This window comes from Panthera pardus, unplaced genomic scaffold (genome assembly GCF_024362965.1).
Source record: "Panthera pardus isolate Hobbes unplaced genomic scaffold, ASM2436296v1 HiC_scaffold_13, whole genome shotgun sequence".
Lineage (NCBI taxonomy): Eukaryota > Metazoa > Chordata > Mammalia > Carnivora > Felidae > Panthera > Panthera pardus.
The window spans coordinates 184,050,533-184,068,551 of record NW_026526688.1 but is presented as its reverse complement, the minus strand read 5'-3'; the positions used below and the strand labels follow the sequence as shown (position 1 = coordinate 184,068,551).

General features: G+C 48.0%; 1 protein-coding gene across 1 annotated transcript in view; it reads right to left on the bottom strand.

The window, feature by feature from the left end:
- The window catches only part of SEL1L3 (SEL1L family member 3), a 104,082-nt gene that overhangs the window by 53,161 nt on the left and 32,902 nt on the right, over positions 1–18,019 (bottom strand). Inside the window, 3 exon segments of the mRNA XM_019453565.2 lie at positions 9,201–9,341; positions 10,862–10,994; positions 12,825–12,957. Coding sequence (XP_019309110.2) covers positions 9,201–9,341; positions 10,862–10,994; positions 12,825–12,957 — 407 coding nt within the window.

Here is an 18,019-nt window from a genome sequence, read left to right as displayed (position 1 = left end):
AACAATTTTCTGCACTGGTGAATATAATAAAAACAAATAATTCGAAAGTAAAACTGCTCTTTTTTGCACGTTCTTTAAAGTTCAAATTCCAACTGCGGCAGAAAAATCAAAGCCATTATACCGCTGGTGATATTGTAAAACTGGCAATTTTAAAATTAGTTTAATGAAACTGTTAATTTCACCCATCTGGTTTAGCATATGCATTTTTTTCTAGTCGATCTGTAACTAAAACACATGCCTTGTTTATGGAGATTAATGGGGTAATGAAAAAAACAAACAAACAAAATAGAAGGAGCCATTTTCCCATTTTCTTCCTTCCTGCCCCCAAAGCTAAGGAAAAAACAAAAGGTCAGCGCCCCCACTAATTAACCCTCCCTATTTTCCAAGGAGCACGGCACTGTTTGTTTTGCTCTCTTTTCTACAGCAATACCAGAAGGTGGCCATTTGCGGGCTCATCATTAACAGAGGCAAAAAGCAGAAAATGAGAAGGTGGGCCCTGGCTGGAGAGCCAGAGTGGGCATCTGCCTGAGAATTCAGGAGGGATGCAGACCCATTCCTTGTGAGAGGGACGGGGGCATCAATAAGAAAGTCATTTTTAGTTTCAAGCTTCCAAAAGGTGGAATGCACCCAAAGTATAAGCTGGAAAGGGAAAGAAAGTGAAAGGAGAAAATGTCATTTAACCAGAAAAGGAAGATCTCACCAGGCTTACTACTTAAAAAACCCCCACAGCATATTCCTCTTTTGCATTCTGAGCCCCTGAGCCCCAGAGACGGAAGGAGGTGGCTTATTTGTCAGAAGTAAACGGCTCGGCTCGTACTTTTCTGTATGCAAGTTTTCTGGGTTTGTGCGTGTGATTTCTCTCCCTTTCTCTACCCACTGCCCCTCAGGACTGTCACCAGGGATGTTCTGGGCAGCAAAAGTATCTCCCTGTCTGTATTCTTCTTGGTGCTTCTGTGCATTTTTGTAAAAAAAAAAAATCTATAATGTACGCTTTCTTAAATAAAAAAAATAAAGATGACGGTTTTGCAATGCACAACACTGAAAATAGCTCTTAAAGGACACGGTATCTTGGCGTTATTAAGGAACATTACTGTATCTCTACCATTTCTATGCTCTGCATTTTCGTGTTTCCAAATAAACATTGCAATTGTCGGCAAAAATAAGAACAGTTAAAGGCAACCGAGGGTGATGCATGTGGGACCAGCAACCCCTTGGCAGACTGTGTGGAGGCTCCTTCCCCCTGCACTTGAAGCCTGGGGCAAGTCAGGCTGGTCCCAACAAAGGAGAGGAACAAGACGGAGGCGAGCCCACCTCAGACCCGGCCTCCTCCTGAGACCCATCTGCCGGCAGACCTCTGGCTTCTGTAGCCAGAGTTGCCTACTCCCCTGGGCTCAGAATTGCCCCGTCCAGAATGAAGGGAGGGAAGGGAGTAAGGGGTTCCAGCCCCAGGGCAGATGCCCACAGGGGAGTGCCGGCCCGCTCACCTGTCCCATGCACCTGTCCTTCCCTGCCTTTGTTGCCCACATGCACCTGAGCAGCTCTCCTCGCGCTTTCCTACCCAAACCAGCTCTCCGGCCTCGAGTCCCACCCCCTTCCACTGCCATTCCCCAGGTCTCTTACCAGCTCCCCCTCACCCCTCCCCATCTCCACCACTGCTAATGGATGCCTAGCCCCCCCCATTCAAAGGGTATTTGAATTCTAAGGGTTCCATTTTGACAAGGAAGTTGCAACAGGAGAGTAGAAGAAATAGCCAGCACACCTCTTAAATAATGAAAAAGCATGCATACTAGAATACTACCATCCTAGCATTAGAAAAAGCCCAAATGCTAATAGGGCAATTTCTATGCTCTGACAGGAGCCATTTTCCCGGAGAATTGGAGGTTCCCCGGGAAACGACATAGAGAGTGACCAATCAGAAGAGTCCCCCTGAAGCCGTGAACAGGGGGTCTTGTGTTGGATGCCACCCAGAGCCTGGACCGTGGTGGACTTTGGGGCAGAGCAGCACAGTAGCATTCCCGTGCCAAGCAAGGAAATCAAGATGCAGAGCAGTGGGTCCGGAACGCCGGGAGGCAGGAAGGGTGTTCGCCACATCTATATGCACTGCAGCTGGGCGCCTAAGGAGGGCTGCCATCTTTAATTCAAAGGCATGCCTACTCTGGGAGACGAGGAACACGTCCTGTGATACTGCAGAGTGGGAACCACCACCAGCGGGGACAGCTGCATTGCATACCAGGTTAGCACATCAGCTGTCAACAAGTAAGAAGCCTCCCTCCTCCCAGACCCCTGGCACTTGGCAGAGAGTTCTGCGTGTCTTTTCATTACGGTTGCCCCAGGGCCCAGCACAGTGCTGGAGGGCTGCGGTCCACGGGTGCCAACGGGGTCTGCACGAACGTCGGGGCTGTTTTACATCTGGGCACCTGTATGCGTCAGCCACCAGATAACGGATATATGAAAGGAAGAACCGTGAGGGCTGCATTTTGGGAATTCTTTTACAAGGAGTATACATAAGAAGGGTCCTGGTCTGCTGCTGTTGACGGGAGGAGTTGGAAAACAGTCTGCTGGCAGACCAGGGGAACAGAGCTATGTTTGCAGAGGCATCTCAGGGCCAGGGCAGCAGCTCCTGAGAGGGAACAGGCTAAAGAAGTACGAAGGGAATGAGAAAAATGTAGAGAAGAAGGCAAAGAAGCCCACAGAGCTCTATCTATCAGTCTGGATTGGTGTCACAGCTTGGCTCGCGTGGACCTTGAACCTGTGTCTCCTGGTAGTCAAATTCCTTGTTCTTTCAGTGATTCACTGACCCAGCAAAGACATTTCTAGTACTTACAACGGTATCATGTATTCGTCTGGAGTGCATTCAGTTACCCAACAAATACTTAACTGGGGGACTTCAAAGAAAACCTAGATCCCGCTCCTGTCTTTGAAGGCTCACAAGTTCCGCTGAATCCAACAGGCAAATCAACAACAATAATAGTGCAACAGGGCAGGTCCGCTGAAGAGGCCTTGCCCACAAAGTGGCAAGGGGAGCATGGGAAAAAAAGCCACCTGCCTGGGGGCACAGATGCGAGGGGGCAGTTTGAGTTGGGACTTGAAGACGCTTTACAGGCCAGCTGAGGAGCATGGGTAGATGAAGTATGCTCCTGGAGGGGAAAGGTACAGAAAGGTGCTGTGTAGGGTCATACAGAAGAAGAAATCGATAATATGTGGCCAGTACCACTGCAGGCTCTGTGGAGAACTGGAGGTGTTAGTGGGGTTCTTTTTTTTTTAAACGTTTATTTATTTATTTTTGAGAGACAGACAGAGAGAGAAAGAGAGACAGAGAGACAGAGACAGAGAGCAAGCAGGGGAGGGGAAGAGAGAGGGAGACACAGAATCCAAAGCAGGCCCCGGGCTCTGAGGTGTCAGCACGGAGCCCGATGTGGGGCTCGAACCCACGAACTGTGAGATCATGACCTGAGCCGAAGTCGGACGCTTAACTGGCTGAGGCCCCCAGGCGCCCCTAAGCGGGGTACTTCTACTTTTTGAGCTACCCTCAACAAGCTTGCAGTTGCATGAGTGACAGAGAAACAAACAGGATCGAATAACTGTAACCTGAGGCCAAGTGAGACGCGCTCTCTTCAGGCAACCCTATCCCTCATACCCTTATGGTGCCTCTCTGTCCAGGAAGCTCTTTCATAGCATCATGTCACTTTACGAGAGCATTGTTCTCAACTGGTCTTCAACCAAATGTTCCCCAGTAGATAAATTACAAACATAAATAGCATCGCACACCCATGAGGATGGCCACGTATCAAAAAAAAATGGAAAATAAACATGGGTTGGCAGGGATATGGAGAAATCGGAACCCTTGCGCACCGTTGGCGGGAACGTCAAATGGTGTAGCTGCACTGAAAAACAGTATGAAGGTTCTTCAAAAGATGAAACGTAGAATCACCATATGATCCAGTAACCCCGCCTCTGAACCGACATCCAAAAGAACTGAAAGCTGAGTCCGGAAGAGGCGTTGGCACGCCCACGGTCACAGCAGTGTCATTCACAACGGCCAGCAGGTGGAAGCAGTCCCAAGGGTCCACCGACAGATGAATGGACAAACAAAATACGGTCTATACCTATGATGGGGTGTTATTCAGTCTCAAACAGGAAGGAGACTCTGACACAAGCCACCACATGGATAGATCTTGAGGACGGTGTGCTAAGTCAAATAAGCCAGTTACAAAAAGACCAATACCGTATGATTCCACTTAGCTGAGGTATCTAGGATAGGCAAGTTCGTAGAAACAGAATAGTGGTTATCAGGAGCGGCGGGGAGGGAAAACGGAGAGTGGTTGAATGGGTGCGGTTTCAGTTTTACAAGCTGAGAAACTTCTAGAGACCTGTGCCACACTGTGGCTGTACTCAACACAACTGAAGAGCGTACGTAAAGATGGCTACGATGGAGAATTTTATTTTACATGTATATTACCATAAAAAATGTTTTGGGACACCTGGGTGGCTCAGTCGATTAAGCGTCCCACTTCGGCTCAGGCCACGATCTCACGGTTCGTGGGTTCGAGCCCCGCATTGGGCTCTGTGCTGACAGCTCGGAGCCTGGAGCCCGCTTCGGATTCTGTGTCTCCCTCTCTTTCTGCCCCTGCCCCGCTCGTTCTCTCTCTCTCTCTTTCTCTCTCTCAAAAATAAATATTTAAAATTAAAAAAAAAAGTTTTAATTACAGTCCTTAAAGAGTGAGGGTACAACTACTTGGTGATTGTCTTTTGTAAGAAAATACCACTCGGACTCGGGAACAACCGAAAGGTGGTGACACTCCTGATCTCACCGGGCCAGATGCAGCGAACACTGTCATAGGCTCCCTCCTGGCTGTGGATGAGGCCAAAGCCCCCAACTGCCCACCCCCTGCAATGTTCTCACTCCTCGTTAAGTGTGTTGTTGGCTTAGAGAGAGAGCAGATGAGGCGCCTGAAATCACACAGTGCGGGGAAAATACAGTCTTAACTCTGAAACGTGCATGCGTAGCGGCCTGGAAGTGGAGTCCGCGTGGATGTGAGGAGACACCGCAAAGAAAAAAAAAATGAGCCTGGGGTGCCTCGGTGGCTCAGTCGGTTAAGCGTCCGACTTCAGCTCAGGTCATGATCTCACGTTCCGTGAGTTCGAGCCCCGCGTCGGGTTCTGGGCCGATGGCTCAGAGCCTGGAGCCTGTTTCCGGTTCTGTGTCTCCCTCTCTCTCTGCCCCTCCCCCGTTCATGCTCTGTCTCTCTCTGTCTCAAAAATAAATAAACGTTTAAAAAAAAAAATGAGCCTGTCGAAAGAACCAGAAATCACGGGCCACTGTCTTCCGTTGTCTTATTATTATTTTTTTTTTTTCAACATGCCAGGAGAAACAGAACTCCACAAATTAATTCCCTTTGTAGGAACAATGGGAGCCGACGTCTTCCTTTAAATTTACCTAAATGACTCTCGTTCAAAACACAGCCCCGTTTTTGTTCTGTCCTGGCTCACAGGGGGCACTCAGCCAACATCTATGGATTGAACGAACGAGTGAACGAAGGTGGTGCCATGGGCAACCTAGAAGTTTCTCACACAGTTGAATTCCTTCTCTCTCTTACCACCCATTTAGTTCCCAAAGCCAGAATTCCAAACACCAAAAACATCTGATGTTTGACTGCCATTCTTGGACTTTATCTCAGATATGAAAAATGTAGTATGATGAGGAGGTTCTAATGAAGTCGACTAGTCCACGGGACGGGACAGCTCAGGGCAACAGGGCAGAAAACATAATGGAGACATGGTTCCTATTAACTGGAGTTGTTCGAAGCACTCCCAAGTCAGCTGGACACTTAACCCCAAGACGAATCTGGAAGGACGGGCACGGGAGGAACCAGGAAAGGACCAGCCACGCTGGTCAACAACCATGCCTTTTATAGGACAGCAGAGCAAAGGTATGTTAAGAACGTAAACTTGTTTGTTTAACCTCAATTTACAAAATCAAATTTTCTGCCTTCCGCTCAGCCCTGTTAGAACCCGGGCGCCACGCACAAATGCAGTCTCTCTCGGGGGCCAGCAGGAGGACACTGTGGTGGCCTCGAGCGAGGGCACTGTGCCAGGCATTTTAATGGGGAGCGTGTGCCCTCCCTCTGCAGAAGGCTCCCAGTCCTTATGGACAGGACGGTGTAACCTAGAAAACCAGGGGCTGAAGGCGGAAAGGGGGCTTGAGGTTCATTCCGGAGATTGGCCTGCCCTTGCCGCCCTCCCTCCTTGCCTGCCGGTGCAAGGAAATGGCAGGAAGGGAAGGAACGCAGGTGGCTGTGTGCCCGAGGGAGACAGAGGCTATGCGTGGGGCACGCACGGCCCCTCAGAAGATGCTCCTTGGAGCTCTTCTAAGCAGACGTGGCACCAGAAGGACTCCACTGGCTGGTTCGGCACCAGCAGTGGGCTCTAAGGTGGCAAATCCGGCCTTGGGGTTCCCTATGCCACCAGGGTGGGGCCCCCGGAGGCCTACCAGGGGTAAGCAGAACACATGGCAATGTCACGGTCCCTACACCTAGCCCAGGGCGTCCTGAGGTTCAAGGGCTCGTGATGAGTTTTGAAGTCTATTTATTTATTTTGAGAGAGAGAGAGACAGAGAGAGCACGAGGGAGGGGCAGAGGGAGAGGTAGGGAGAATCCCGAGCAGGCTCCACACTGTCAGTGCAGAGCCGGACATGGGGCTCAAACCCACGAACCGCGAGGCCGTGACCTGAGCAGATACCGCGAGTCGGACCCTTCACCGACTGAGCCACCCGGGAGCCCCATGATTTGGGCTTTTACTTAGATTCCATCCCCAGGCCTCCACAGAGAAAAAAACAATCCTAAATTCTCATAAACAAAACTTCTGAGCTATAAAAATAACACGAAAACATCCTTACTGAGAGTATTTACCTTAAAAAGAATGTTTGGTGAAAATGATTCACCCCTGTTCCCAGTCAGCGAAACGGTATTTAAATGGGATCAGAAATCTCATAAAACCGAATCTGATGCGGATGAGGCCTCGGCCCATTGAGCCTCAACGGTTCAACATGCAGGCCTCTCTCCCGTTGGCCTGTCTTGGGTGGTGATTCCACTGCCGTGGAGCATGGTGATTCGCCCTGTGAGGAATCTGGCCTCCTTGGGGACGTCCCGCAAACCACGGGGACGTTTCTAGTTGTCGCCACTCGAGACGGGGGTCAGGGGAGGGGAGGGAGTACTACTAGTGTCCAATGAGTTGAGGCCAGAAACGTAGCTGCACATCTTATAATTCGCAGGAGAGGCCTCTCCTCCCGCCCCCAGCAAAGAATCATCCAGGCCCCAATGTCAGTAGTGGCAAGGTCGAGAAACACTGTTTACCCAGAGCTTCCCATGTACCCGTTCTGTTCTGTGTCATGTGCCTCGGTTCATTCAACCCGACACTAGGAGAGGGGTGCTGTTATCCCTATTTTGCAGATGAGGAAACCAGGGCTCAGAGAAGCGAAGGAACTCGCCCAAGATCACACAGCTAGTGAGTGCTAAGTTAAAGCTGGATTCAGGCCACCTGGCTGCAGAGGCTGTCACACGACTGCACACGGCCTCCCCGCTCCTTGTCCCCCTTGCCGGCGCCCAAGCAGTCAACCCCTTTACAGCCTTTAGCTCTGTCCCCACCGCTCTGACCCCTGCATCCTTTCTTCCTGGACCACGGCCACGGACTCCCTGCTTTCCACGCCACACCTCTCTGTTCACCTCCCCCCCAACCTCCCACTGCTGCCAGAGTAACCTCAAAACCCAATTCTGATCGCACCTCTACCCGCGGCTTAAAACCCTTCAACAGGCCCCAGTCACTTACGAGGCGAAGTCCAAACTCTGAGGACGGTGTCCGGACCGCAGTCAGAATCATCACTCTCTGGGCCTTCTCCTGCCTCCCAACCCCCTTGTACATCATTTAAAATGCTGTACTGTTCCCATTCTCTGCCTCTACTTTGCCTCCCACCCCCCCCCCCCCAACCCCTACCTTGCTTACCTAGCAAACACCTACTGACCCTTCAAGCATCAAGCCCAATGCCACCTCTTCCAGGAAGCCTTCCCTGACAACTCCCTTTTTTTTTTTTTTATGACTTTATCACTTCCACCCACCATTTTTACTGAAAATGCATCACCGTTTTTCTTTGTCAAGTCTGTCCCTTAAGGGCAGGGACCTTGGGTTATTTTACTTATCTTTAAAGCCTAGCCAAGTAACTGGTCAGACGCTCAGCAAGTATCGAATGAACGTAAGAGGAAACATCTTGTATGGTTTGAATTCTTTCCGGCCAGAATAGATTCCTTTTGCACTATGTATAGTAGGGAATCTACTCCACTCAACCCTGACATTCTTAGGAGGCCCTGACGTGAACTAGAAGTTAGATTCTGCACTACTTTGACTCAAGGTCCTGGTTGGATGCCCAGGAAAACCACGGGTTGCCTCTAACCAGTTTCCCCCGGCTGAACACCTCTGGCTTCCCTCCCCTTCCTAACAGATACGGTTTCGAGATCTCTTGTGGCCCCAGAGTGCCCTAATTACTAAGCACACACAAATTGTGACGGGCCTCAGGAGAAGCCGGCCACGTTTGGGAAGTAAAGATTCCCGAGATGCTGCTTAAAGTGTGCATCTCAAATCAGGGATCTCAAGTTCAAGTGCCCTAAGGACCCAGGCAGGTAAGATCCATGAAAGAAGTAGGCAGAAGGTGCTGGAATAGGAGGGGGTGGGGGGTACCGTGGGTGGACAGAGCACACCTGTGCCAACTCTCACTTCCAGAATTGCTGTGATGTAGGAATGGAGGCCCCAGCATTGCCAGATCATTGGATTTTTCAAGAAAAGCTAAAAAAAAAAATTGCATTTTTTAGACACTAGCAACTAATTTTTTTTAAAAAATGGACAATAACGTGCGTGCCAAACCAATCACTTTTGGTGGCCGGCTCTGGCTGCAGGCTGTCATCTGTGGCCTTGGCTTTAAAAGAATTGCTGGAGTGATTCCCAAATTTGCTTTTGTATTTGGCTTTTGAAATGTGCACAGACCCCCTGAGGGTTGTGGACACACAAGGGCAGAATTTAAATCTGATGTTAACCTAGAACGCTAGGGTTAAGAATAACTTTGAGGCATAAACCGCCAAAGAGGGTGAGTGAAACAGTGGCCAAGAGGGAGCCTTCCCAGCCAGTGTCCAAAGGCAAGGCACCTACACAATCACCTGTCAACAAACCCATCTCCACCAAGGTCTGGAACAAGCTGGGGTGGCGGTCTTTCAGCTCCTGCTCCCAGGGGAAGGCTCTGCACGTGGAGGGCCTCCCGTACCTGAGCTTCAGGTCCAGATAGGAGTTCCGGAGGTCGCCTGGGCAAGGGAAACACAAGATAGCACTCCCCTTAGGAGAAGAAAGGTCTCATCCTTCTCAACCCCTCCTCCCTAAGAGGAACTAGGAATAAGAGGTCAGACTTTATGTTACTGGATGTTGGTTTGGGTGCATTAGGGATTTGAAATTGGCTCCGATGCCTTTGCCTCGAGGTCACACATTCAAAGCCACGTCCGAGGGCAATGTGCCAAAGTTGCTGATGGCTGTTGAATAATTCTCCAGAATGAGCAGCTGGCCTCGGACTGTTCCCCAGGAGGCCAATATCTAGGCCACTTTGTTGGCAGCGTGAGTTGAGGAGCAAAGCACAAGGTCCCCCAGGGAGGCAAGGCAGTGGATGTTAGGAAAATCTTCCAAGGCCACCGAACAGATCAGCAGGCAAGGATGGCCTTCCAGTTCAGAGCCTCTCTCCCGAAATTACATCAGTTATCAAAATCAGTTTCTTTCCTGTTTGGGATATTACTATTCCTATATATCTTCCCCCTCTTCTGACAGCATCATATTTTCTGGATGAGTCAGCTGTACAAGCAGCAGCTGGGGACCAGTATTGCCTCTTCTTAAATTAAATTGCAGAAGGGCCGACTTTCCACACTTACCTATCACCGTCTCTGCTCCCTCCCTGAGGCCGCCGTATGAGAACCCTATCCGACTGAGGTATGTTCCACAGGCACCCATCCATCCACAGCCTACAATGGCAAGTGCGGCCCTGGAGATGGCTGAGATGCGTGGGCAGGACTGTGATACTCAATTCGCTTTTGCTGATGGCAAAGGCCCCGTGGGAATTTCTCTTCCTGAAGGAACATATGTGACTAACTCTAGCACCACCGTATTGGGCAAGAGGGTCTAAGCACAGAGACACTGATAAGCGCTAGACCCAAGCTGGAGCATTTGGGAGACAAGTTTTGTAATCAATGAACACCCTGCATGAATGAAGGATGTCCATGCGAATATGAGCAGGCACGAAAGCAGTCTATCTGAAAAGCATTCCTTCTGTTGGCTATGACCGGGGTCTTCGAGAGTGGATCAGTTTCAGGGATGAAAAAAATAAAACCGAGCCCCAAACAACAAAGTCGCTATTCAACATTTCTGAAAGCTAATATTCAGATATTAATGGTCCAAGACAAAAGTGCACCGATGGGGAAACATTTCTAATGATTAATTTATTTTCCAATTCACTTTTATTTTCTTAGACCGGCCTAAGATCCCATTATGGATGGCAGGGACGCGATGTGAGACTCAAAAGGCTTTCATTTGTATTCCTCAACTAAGTCGCACATGGTGGAAGCTGAGAGGCAGATTTGGGTTCCTGGTCACTGTCGGTCTCCTTGGAATCCACGTGGAACACACACTTGTCTCGTGCGCCCATCCGTGGAGGGCTCGAGGTCATATGTGCCCCCACTGCTCAACTCACATATGTTCTACGTTAACCGTGTTAGAAAGAGGCCACACGTGTTGACACAAATACACAGAGTTCAAAACTGCTCTCCTGCAGCTCAGTACTTACATGCTTCTGGTCTCCCGCCCCCTTGCTGTACCGTGGACATGTACACAGACACTATTTCTTGAACCTCAGCACACCTTTCGTAATATAACTTGATCCGGTCAGCAAGCTGCTTCTCAAGGAGGGGGTTTAAAATCTACAAGAAGGCAAGAGAATTGAATGAACAACAAGCTGTCATCAAACACCCGTCGATACCTACGAGGCTGTGTTCGGGTGGATTGCCTTCTCGCACTGGTACGACCAGTCGGCTTGCTTTTTGCACACAGGTCATCCGCTCTGCATTAGCAAAGGGAGGGTATAATTCCAGGACACGCCAGCTCTGGCCGGTCCCCTCTAGCTGCTTTCTGTGGCATCTTGTCCTCCGCAGAGCTTCTTAAATGTCAGGATTTCCCAGACGCCAGGCCTCCATCCTCTGCTTTCCCCTCGCCGCACGCTGTCCTTAGACAATTAGGTTCATGGCTCCTTCTAGTCCCCAAAGGACACCAAGTATCCCTGTGCTGTGTCGCTGCCTGGGAACCCTCCCCCCACTTTCTTCTGCTTGGCAAGCTCCTACTCACCTCCCCAAGAGCCAGATCCAAGGTCAACGCTTCAGGGCGGCTTCCCTAACAGTCCACCCTCAAGCATGTGAGGAGGTGGATGTTCCCACCTCAGCGCCCCCCAAAACACTGTGCTTGTAAGTGAGTTAAAGCACATACCGCATTCTTGACTTAGGTGTTTGAGGCCCAGACAGGGAGCTTCTCAAAAACAGAGACCTTATCTCAATTTATTGGTTTCCAAAATGCAGGTTGTGATCCATTGGAGGGGCATGCGATTATTTTCAGCAGGTTGTAATCAGCAGTGATTTATTTTTATATGAAGCAGGACACAAAATATCCGAGTGCATTTAACATTGGAAAGATATGTATTCTTAGTAAAATCTTTGTTTTGGTTTTGTATTTGGTTTTGTATATATATATGTGTGTATATGTGTGTGTGTGTGTGTGTGTGTGTGTGCGCTTATGTATGTTCATGATATTAAGTAGATTTCTTGTGTGAACCACCTTCAAAAAAAAAAAAAAAAGTTTGAGAGCTACCATTTTAATCATCTCGGACGCCTCAGCACCAGCACAGGGCCCCGGCACATAGCGGGTGTTCTAGAAGTATTTGTTGCAAAATGGATCAATTGATTTCTTTCTTTGTTTTCCTCTTCGTAGAGGTCTGTCCACAGGGGCTGTGAGATGCACCCATGGGTATAGTAGGGCGTCGCGTTTTTCTTCCTATACTTTGCCTAGGGACTCCTGCTTTTCCCAGAACCACCCCGCAGGGTCACAGGAATGACCTTGTTCAGGTATCTGGTGATCTCCTTACCAAGGCAGAAAACACCCCCCTCCGTGAAGGTGGGAAATCCCCGTCTCCCTGCACCAACCCCCGCGGGAGCGGGCCTGGAGAGCTGGACCATCCCATCTGCGGGTAGGTTCTGGATGTGAGGGTCAGCGTGCAATAGATTCAGCCCTCCACAATCTCTACAACCACAGCCAGCCACCCCAGTGGGGGCCCAGGGCCTGCGTTTCTGAAGAGACCAGCGAACAGAACCAAGATTTTAATTTGCTAGAGTGTCTCCTCTGATACTTTAAATAATAGCACATAAAAGAAGCTTTACCAAATAACTAAGATTCTCTCCTTTCATTAGCTTAATCACTGGATAGGCAACAGCCTGATAAAAATCTACTCTATAATTAAGCTAGTAGTTATTAAAACAGAGGAAGTAAATGGTTTCCATTTTATGAGTACTAAATGAACCAAACCTTAACAGAAATCTATTATCGAGTTTGCTGGGGGAAAAGCCTCCATATTAATTGTGTGTGATGACAGAGCCGATGCGAGGTCCGGCTTGGGTAAATCTTTTATTTACACTGGGCTCCACGTCCCTGAGCCACACTCCCATCATGCACGAACACCCAGAAACTTCTCGATGCCCCGGGCTCACCTGTGCAGGGTGCAGAGTGTGGAGACGATAGTACTTCAGGGGTCCAAAAAACCCTTCAATGCCAGTCACATACCTGCTCCCTCCAATAATGAAGTACCCAGCAGTGTCATTATAATAGAAATCCTCCCTGAAGCTAGGGAAAAACAAAGAATTAAGAGAAATCTCGGTTGGGACCAGAAATTTAAAAAAAGAGACACTTTCATTAACCCTCCTGACTTAAACCCCCAAATTGCCTCACTTCCTACCTGCGTTCTAGTAGATAAGACCATGGTGGGGTCAGGCACACTTGGGCTCGGATCCTAACTCTGCTATTTACCAGCTGTGTGACCTTAGACCTGTCCCTTACCTTCTCTGAGACGGAGTTTTCTCATGAAGAAATTAGTTCCTCAATAACTACATTTTTAGGAGGATTAAGTGAAATGTAAAGGCGTACGTCTAGCAGAGTGCCTGGCCCCCATAAATACTCCGTACCTGCCAGTTTTTGATATTGGTAAAATTGTCTGGGATTGGAATTCTTTGGAATCGCTAGTCTTAATTGGAAATATTTTGCTCTACAATGAAAAAAACAAAACAAAACAAACAACTTGTTAAATGGATAGAAGGTGGCTGTGAATGAAAATTAACAACATATCCTGGTAGGTAAGAATCGAGGTAAAATTTGGAGTGAGGAGGAAGAGGCCACAGCAAGGTCAAAGGGCATGGCCGCACACCAGAGGTCAGCACAGGTGACGTGCTGAAAATCCACCTTGTCCTAAAAGACTTAACAGAGCAAGAAGGGAAATAGAGGGAACAATGGGCCAGCATGAATCAAATGCACAAAGTTGTTCCTTGCAGTGCTGTTTATATTCACCAAAGACTGGAAATCCCAGATGTCTGTCAATGAAGACCAGCCCACACCCAACCAATGGACCCTAAATGTGAGCCTTTCTTTCATATATAGCTTAAAAAAGGGACAGAGGGCTCTGTGAACTGACCTGGAGAGATCCCTAAACCAGGAAGTTAAAAACAAGGCCGCCTGGGTGGCTCAGTTGGTGAAGCATCTGATTCTTCATTTCTGCTCAGGTCATGATCTCACGGTTTCATGGGTTCGAGCCCTGCATCAGGCTCTGCACTGACAGTGTGAAACCTGCTTGGGATTCTCTGTCTCCTCTCTCTGCGCACCCCCCCCCCCCTTATGCTGTCTCTGTCTCTCTCAAAATAAATAAATAACCTTTAAAAAAAAAAGGTAAAACGAAAATTTAAAACAAAGAGTACACTTTTTATCCAAGAAAGAGGAGAATGGCTTTTTTCATGTCTCTCTCTCTCTCTTTTTTTTTTTTTGTATTTTCATTTAAAAACTCTGGAAGTATATACTGCAAGAAACTAATAAGAGTATTTCCCCATGGTGTGGAGAGTAAGGATGGATTAGTTGAGGGCAGAGCTAGAAGTAAGACTTCTAACTGTCTATCTTTTCATATAGTTTTCAGTTTTATTTATTTACTTATTTTTATTTTTTTAATGTTCAATTTTGAGAGGGAGGGTGTGAGTGAGTGGGGGAGGAGTGGAGAGAGGGGGGCAGAGGACCCAAAGCAGGCTCCACGCTGACAGCAGAGAGCCCAATGCCAGGCTCGAACCCACTAGCCGTGAGATCATGACCTGAGCCGAAGTCAGACGCTTAACCAACAGGCGCCCCTAGTTTTGCTTTTTAAAACATGTGCCTTTACTACCTATTTAAGAACTAAAAACTAAAATAGGAACAGGTGGACAAGGTGCCACCAGAGCATATGTGGACAGCAGGTTGGGGGAAGGGGGTCGAGACAGGCATCAAGCGAGAAGCCAGGCAAAGCGGAAAGAGCCAGGGAAGGCAGAGGGCAGACGGAAGCAGATGGAAAGAAAACAAAATGCCAGGCAAGCCTCCAGAAGCCCGGCGGGCCGCGAGAGCAATGGGCCAGGGTGACGCCAACAGGGATGGAGCAAGACACCAGCGGTGGGATCACAGGAGCCAAGCAACCTGGGGTTACCCCAGAGAGGGGATGTACTGACGGTCAGCCAGGAACCTGACCCCTAACAGGTGCACCTGGCCAGAAAGGAAGGCAAAAGCGGGAAGGAATGAGACTCTCTGACCCCATCAAGTGACGGCAGCACAAAGTGAGCGCTTAGACATTAGCTTTACAGAAGGCAGCTAAACTGGAAAAGAAGGGCTTCGTCTCCGGTATTTTTCTCTTCAGAAGAGCTCAGGCTTGAAGGGCTGTGAGACGATGATGGTCCTTCCCTTTCTTTTCCAGTGGGACTGCAAAGTTATTATCTCTGAGAGCCGTGGATTGATTTCGTTTCTCAAGACCGTAGCATGACTTAACATTCCAGCCATGCTCACGACGCAGTGCCTGGCACTGGAGGGATACAGAGCAATGCTTCTGTAATAGAAGCTCCTTCTGGCACTCGGCTCAACCAACTCATCGGCTCACCTGAGCACCATCCCTGCAACGTGTTGGGTGCTCACTGGCTGCAGCCTACTCTCGGGAGCCTTAGTCTTCTCATGGCTTAAATCGGGGTGATAATAGTACCCACCTACTGGGTCGTTGTGAGGATTAGATAAGCTAAAATTTAAAGAGAGCATTTAGAACAGTGCCTGGCACAGAGTAAGCGCCATCACTGTTAACGACCATTATTATTATTATTATTATTAACCTCATTCACTGGTGGACTTTTGCTACCAACTTGGTAGGACTATGGGTTGAGGAAGAGTAAGCAGTGTTTGTTCCCAAACCTGGCCGTGCCGATTGGATGGTCATTGTAATTATACAATTTGATTAACTATGATGTTCTCCAATAAAATATGAGCAGGAAGAAAGAGTTGCTCCTTTATAACAATTAAGCTGAGTATTTTGGGTAGACTCAGAAAAGAATGGTCATGGTTGCTTAAAAAGTGTGGAATTAGGACAACTGTAAAGGATTAGAAAAAAAATGGGAGACGTCTAGATGTATTTTGGCTCTGATAGTTTCACAGGGGTCTTTGCTTGTTTGGTTTTTTTTTCATTTGTTAAGAAAGAGAAATCGAGTGCCACCTATGTAAGAAAGACCGCACGCACAAAAAACTCCAATCGGTAGATTTGTAACAAAGGAAAGGCCCTATCTGGAAAGACTGGTGGATGGATATACACTTCTATTTTTTTAATTAAAATAAAACGTTTATGGTAAGTATCTTTTTAAAATTATTTGTTAGAGAGGGAGAGAGCACAAGCAGGGGAGGGGTAGAAGGGGAAAGAGTGAAAATCTTAAGCTCACGCTGAGCGTGGAGCCTGATGCAGGGCTTGATCCCACGACCCTGGGATCATGATCCAAGCCAAAATCAGCAGTCAGATGCTCAATCGACCGAGTCACCCAGGTGCCCCTATAGTTAAGTGTCTTTTCAAATGGATCTTCGCTTTAACTCACATTTTTCAACCAATCAATAAACTACTTGGTCCCTATGGTACTGGATTGTAATTTTTTGCGCTTTTAAGATCATTATCACAATACAACTGTGACATCGTGATTTAGAAGAAATATATATTTGGTCTTTGTCCATAGTTCCTGGCTCATGATGCTCCCCAAACCCTTGGGATCTCCTACATGTTGAAAGTGATAAGGGTTTCTTTTGTTACATCAACGAAGGTCCCTTTTGGACTCTATCCAAAGGTAGAGAGACTGGTTGCCAGATTGACCAACCATGTGGTTAAAGGACTGAAATTTTTGGTTTCATCCCCCAACCTCCAGGGAGGGGAGAAGGGCTGCAGGTTGAACCAGCCAACGGCTAATGACTTAGTCAATCCTGAGTGTGTAATGATGCTTCCATAAAAGACTGAGTTAGAGCTTCAAGGTTGGTGACCACATGGAGGCTGGGGAAAGTGACATACCTGGAGAGGGCGTGGAAGTTCTGTGCTCTTTCCCCAGACTTCACCTTATGTATCTGTTCACCTGGCCGTTGATTAGTATCCTATATCAGATCCTTTAATAGTAAATTTACATAAGTGCTTCCCTGAGTTCTGAGTTTGATTTGCTGTAGCAAATTAAAAGAACCTACAGAGGAGGTCATTGGAACCTCCAATCTGCAGCCTGGAGCTTGGAACTGGCATCTTAAGTAGGGGTAGGGACAGTCTTGTAGGACTGACCCTTACCCTGTGGCATCTGATGCGATCTCCAGATAGTGTCGTAACAGTTGAATTCTCAGACACTTTGCTGGTGTCTGAGAATTGCTTGGTGGTGGTAGGGGGCAAAGACCTCCTCAATCCCGGTTTTGGGTCTGGGAACCCCCAAAGAACAACTAAATAAGAGATCTCTCCAGTTTAGTCTCCATCCACATTGGTGCCTCCACATTTTTCTCCTCCAAAATTCTCAGTGGCTGCCCAAAGATTGCCAAGAGCTTCCTTGTACTGTGCGTGCATTGTTTGAAGGCCATCAATTTCACTGACGTAAAAGTTGAGCTAGGCAGTTCCAAAGCCCAGACCACCCCTTTTGGAAACCTCAGACACACTGGCAAACTATCTTTACTTTTATCTGGACATAGGAGAGTGCCTTGGTGTATTACTATAGAACGCCAGCAGCCCAGATGAATCTCCGATGTCGTTAAATAAACCTCACTCAGAATTAGAAAACAGTTCCAGCTCGAGGGTTTTTTCATAGGGGAACTCGGAGCCTCAAATTAGCTGTGCTCTCAAATGTCACTTCCCCGGGGACCTGCCATAAATCCTGACCTCCTGTCTCCCCTCAGGTCACCCTATAGTCATCACTTCCCCAGAATTCACCATGAATTGCAATTTTAAATTTATTTGTGAATTTAGTTAGGATCTGTCTCCCCCACTAGTTTTGTTTTTTTTTTTTTTTTTTTTTTTTTTTTTTTTTTTTTTAGCCTCCTTGAAGGCAGGGACTGACTGTATTCTTTTCGTTCATCATTTCATCCCCAGAGGCCGGCACTGTGTCAGGTACATGGTGGACGCATTGGGACGAATGAGAATATGCTGGATGAATGAAAGAAGGAAGGATAAACACAGTACAGGCCTGAAGTTGTTACCTGTCACCCAGTGTTACTGACAGCCATTCGTTCATGTATGGCACTGTGCTTCCGAGCACTTAATTACTAATCGTTCTACACCACCTTTATGGGATAGCAGCTATCATTATGTTTCCATGACAAGAAAGGAATAAAATATCTGACGTTTAGTTCACTGGCTTGGCCC